The 4,379-nt window shown below is 50.0% G+C and overlaps 1 protein-coding gene across 1 annotated transcript; it reads left to right on the top strand.

Annotated features, from left to right (window-relative positions):
- Nucleotides 1-121: 121 nt before the first annotated feature.
- Nucleotides 122-4,301, top strand: MRPS15 (mitochondrial ribosomal protein S15). The gene is made up of 5 exons (XM_057381029.1): nucleotides 122-267; nucleotides 1,564-1,626; nucleotides 2,214-2,289; nucleotides 2,953-3,001; nucleotides 3,542-4,301. The coding sequence occupies exons 1-5, from the start codon at nucleotides 192-194 to the stop codon at nucleotides 3,761-3,763; spliced, it is 486 nt and encodes a 161-aa protein (XP_057237012.1). The 5' UTR covers nucleotides 122-191; the 3' UTR covers nucleotides 3,764-4,301.
- The last annotated feature ends 78 nt before the right edge of the window (nucleotides 4,302-4,379 follow it).

The following is a 4,379-nucleotide window of genomic DNA, read 5'->3' as shown; positions in this document are numbered from 1 at the left end:
GGTGACCGGGAGGAGAACGGGGACAGGAGGGTGACCGGGAGGAGAACGGGGACAGGGAGGAGTCCGGGTCCGGGATCTGGCACCGCCATCGACGTGCTCGGCGCTCGCTCCCTTCTCCCTGTCTCGGCGCTCGCCAGTCGCGCCTGGGCAAGATGGCGGCGCCCATGGCGGCGTGTCGGTGAAGGCGGGCCATGCTGGCGCTGCTGGGCCGCGGCCTGGCGGGGCCGGCCCGCGCTGGGGCTGCTGTGCTGGGCAGGACAGAGGCCGGTGAGGGGCGCGGGGGGCTCGGGAGGCCGCTGGGAGGGAGAGAAGGTGGAAAGGGGAACGGGCCCTGCTGAAGGAATTGGGGAGCGGGCGGGACCGGGGCCCGGTGGGAGCTGAGGGTGCGGGGAACGGGGCGGTGTCGGGGTCGGGGGTGGCCAGGGGCTACTCATGGGGGCACACACCGGCCCCATGGTCTGTCCCCTTGAAACGAGACACGGGTGACCTTGGGGGTACCCTGGGTGCGGCTGGGGAAGGGGACGCGGGCAGATCCAGGGGTTCCCTTGGAACACCGGGGGTGAGCCGGGCTGGCCGGGCCGGGCACAGGCAATAGCCTGGAACAGGTCTTGATTCTGCCTGAAAGAGCAGCTGGAAGTGTTTGTTCTTGCAAGGTCAAAGAATGACGAAGTCCGGGCTGATGATGATGATGATTCACGTCTGTACAGAGCTGTGTCAGACAAAGATTGTCCCCAGGCTGTCCCCAGGTGTCACTGCCCCACCGCTGTGACATTGGGGTGGTCCAGAGCAGCCCCGCTCATGAGGTGGAGTTGATTTATCAGTTAATTCAGCAATTTAAACCCTCTAAATGAACACGTTTGCAGCRGGGAGCCCTCACACTGCTCGGTGTGTGCAGTCTGTTCTGCTGCTCCGGCCTCAGCGTTTGCTCATTCTCAGTTTGCTTTGTTTTAGCACAAAAAATGTGGGAGAACCACATTGAACCTTCCCACACTCTCTGGTGATGCCTAAAACAAGGCTCACCTGAAACAGAGGCCAGACAAAGTTAAGAGGATAAAAGCAGACAAATTTTAATACTACAGGTACATTCAGGGCAGACAAAGCCTCCTCCTGAGGCTGCACCCAAAATGGACCCCGAGTCACGAGATCTTCACCTTTTATCAGTTCTGTCTCATGAACACATCGGGCCCCAATTCTCCAATGACACCTTCAGGTGATGATGGCACCCACCCCAAGCTGCTCCCCCCCAGTTCTCTGTTGTTTCCATATTTTGGGGCTCTGAGGCAGCAAAGTGTCCTTGGATTTCAGGCTCAGAGAGGAATTGTTTTGTCTAAAGATGGGAGAACAGGAGCTTTAGTGCTGTGCWCTGGAGAAGTACAAGAATACAGATACATGAAAATATAGAAACTAAAAACACTAAGGCATCACTGGGACTAAAGATCTGTCTGGTCACTGGTCACCTTGGAGCCTCAGTGCTCTGACCTGGCACAGACTGAGCAATATTTGATGTGCACAGAGCTGGAGAAGTGCACACAAGCCTGATATCTCTTTGTTTCTCCCACACAGCCTGCAGTCCYGTTCTCCAGGCAGCCAGGGGTTATGCCAGACCTGCAGCAAGGAAGAAGAAAGGTACGTCAGGACCCACAGAACCATTGTTTTACAGCTGACATGCTCAGAGTTGTACCCTCATGGCACAGAAATGGTTCCAGAAATAATTCCGTGCAAGCTCAAAAGTTACTCAGAAATTTCTGCAGCACCTAAATGGGGGGAAATGAAAAGTTGTAAGTTGTAGGAGATCTGTGAGAGTGGTGGTGCCCAGAGAAGCTGTCCCATCCCTGGCAGTGTCCAAGGCCAGGTTGGACAGGGCTTGGAGCACCCTGGGATAGTGGAAGGTGTCCCTGCAGATGTCAGGGGGTGGAATGAAATGGGCTCTAAAGGTCCTTCCAGCACAGACTGTTCTGGGAGTCTGTGCTCTCTGAGCTCTGTGGACTGGTGTAAATCCCTGTACACCCTGTTGTAACTCCAGAGTAMTGAAGGGAAGAGATTGAACCTATTTTTTCACTCAGTTCCTGCCATCTTGGCTGGAACTGCTCAGTTSTTCCCTCTKGTTTGGAGCACACAGTTTCCTTCASAASTTGTTTCCTCTGATCAGGTTTGCAAGGTCAGAGGTCTGACTTTGTCCTGCTCTTCCYCAAATGTTGATCTCCTCTTTGCAGACATCCCCAGCCATCTGGATGACCTTCCTCCCACCATGCTGAAGAAGGATTATGCCAATCTCCCCATAATGAACAGGTTTGAACAGGGACAGGGAATGTTTGTGATCCCCWGGGGTTTGTATCTTACATATAACCGTGGTACATGGAAGCTGTCACCTGCTCACTGATTCATTATTAATGCTCTATGGGCACAAAAATTACAAAGTCAGTGTGGAAGTCAAATTTACAGGCCCCCAGATCAGGGCCTGATTGTTCTTGTTGCCCACGTGCTGTGTGGCCTTTGTAGTCCATAGGAAAAAAAAAAGGAAATAATCTTGAAATACAAGAAATAATCATCTTGCAAATAATCTGTGCKTGTGAAGGAAAGTCTTGTTAAACACTTCAACATGAATTCATTTGCTGCTGAATTGGGGTCTGGGGCTCAGCACTGTTGTGCTCTGATGCAGAGCTGCTCGTGTGTGATGCAGGGAGGGCCCCCAGTGGCCCRAGTGTGACTTTCACTGATCTCTGAAGGAACCAGTCTTTAAATTAAATATTTTTGCAGCAAAACTACTCAGTGTTCGTGTAATCAGAGCCATGATTTTGCTTAGGAATGCAAGCACCAGTTTATGGCTGCCAGGTTTGGGAGGGGWGGAGAGTCTCTGTAAATTTGTAGAGTATGTTCTGAGAACCTGAGCTCATTGCTGTTGTTAAATAGACTTGTTTCTGGTTTATAAGCTAATCTGCCATCTCCTTGCAGTGTGGATGATGTAGTGAAAAGGATGTTGTCCCTGGAAATGGCAAGTCAGGTCAGTGTCATTCTGCTTGCTTGAAAAATACAGATTTAATGAGCACCTTCATGTGAGACTATGCTGTTAAATATCTTCCACTGACTGTATTTTTAACTGACTGTAAATCTGGGGTGGTGAAATACATTACAGTGATAAGTCTGGTTTGCTCTTAAAATTTATCACACAGTCTTCTTTATGTAACAATTGCATATTAAAATGAGAGAATAAAGTATTCAGGGATCACAGGGCAATGAGCTGTTCTGTTGCTGCTCTTGGCTGACCCCCTGTGTTCTAGAAACCACTGCACTGGGYAGCAGATGTCCTTCAAGTTATTTTTACTTTCCATATGTCCAGAAAACGAGGTAAATAGGTAATAAAGTGGTACAAAGATCTCTGTGCCAATCCTCTATGCTTGCCACTTCTTCTTAAAAAGATGKAAAAGCACCGAGTGAAGGTCTGAATTACAAAGCCTTTATGTGGGTGTTGGGGAAGRGAGCTGAGTGTCTCCGACCTCTGGTGTTCCTGAGACAGTGACAAACTCTTTTCTGTGACCCACAGAGGGAGAAGATGAAGGTAAAGATACAGCAGCTGGTGGAGAAGGTCAGGAGGTCTCCCAACGACAATGGCTCCTTTGAGGTGCAAGGCAAGTTAAAAAAGGGAAGGATATTGTTGGCAGATGAAACATCTCTGCTTTTATTCAGCTGTTCCCACCCCAGCATTTCCAGTTTGCTGTATAATTCAGCAGAAACTCCTCCAGGAGAGCCCSTGAGAGGCAGGTAGCCTGCAGGATGCCCTGCAGGACTGCTCCAGGTCTGGAAGCATTGCAGAGGCTGCTGTGCTTCCAAATTTGAATTCCAAATTCMTGCTCCACATCTGCCCTCCAAAGGCAGTGTGTGCATTATTCTGCTCGGAGTGCTTCTGTGACATGAAGCACTGAGCTGCAGCTGTTACCAAAATTACCCAAATTTAGCCATGGAACCCTAATTTCCCTTGGCATCAGAGAGCTGTGGCTGAAGCACAGTGGGGACAGTGCAGGGACAAAGGCCATGGTTCACTGACCAACACTGACCACTCCTTTGACATTAGTAAAGCCCTTTAGTTCCTCAGCATGCCATCAGCCCCTCCCTCCAGAGCCCAAAATCCCAAAGACCTGGCTGCTGCCCTTGGAAAAAAAACTCTTTATTGGTGACTGCTCCCCCAGCACTTAAATCCTGTGAGGTGAAATGARTATCAAATCACTGGGAATTGAATGAGTTGAATGAAAAGAGGAATAAATTCAGAYGAATTTGTAGGATTTGTTAATAAAATTTTTCCCTCTAATTAAGCAGCCTCACAACAGTCACGGCACTGCAGGTTGTGTGTTGTGGTTTGTTGTGCTCTGTCCAGTGGGCTGTGG

Source organism: Malurus melanocephalus, unplaced genomic scaffold, assembly GCF_030028575.1.
Source record: "Malurus melanocephalus ecotype Western Australia unplaced genomic scaffold, MMel_1.1 scaffold_488, whole genome shotgun sequence".
NCBI classification, from domain to species: domain Eukaryota; kingdom Metazoa; phylum Chordata; class Aves; order Passeriformes; family Maluridae; genus Malurus; species Malurus melanocephalus.
The sequence above is the reverse complement of the archived record's forward strand: the minus strand, read 5'-3'. Positions and strand labels throughout refer to the sequence as shown.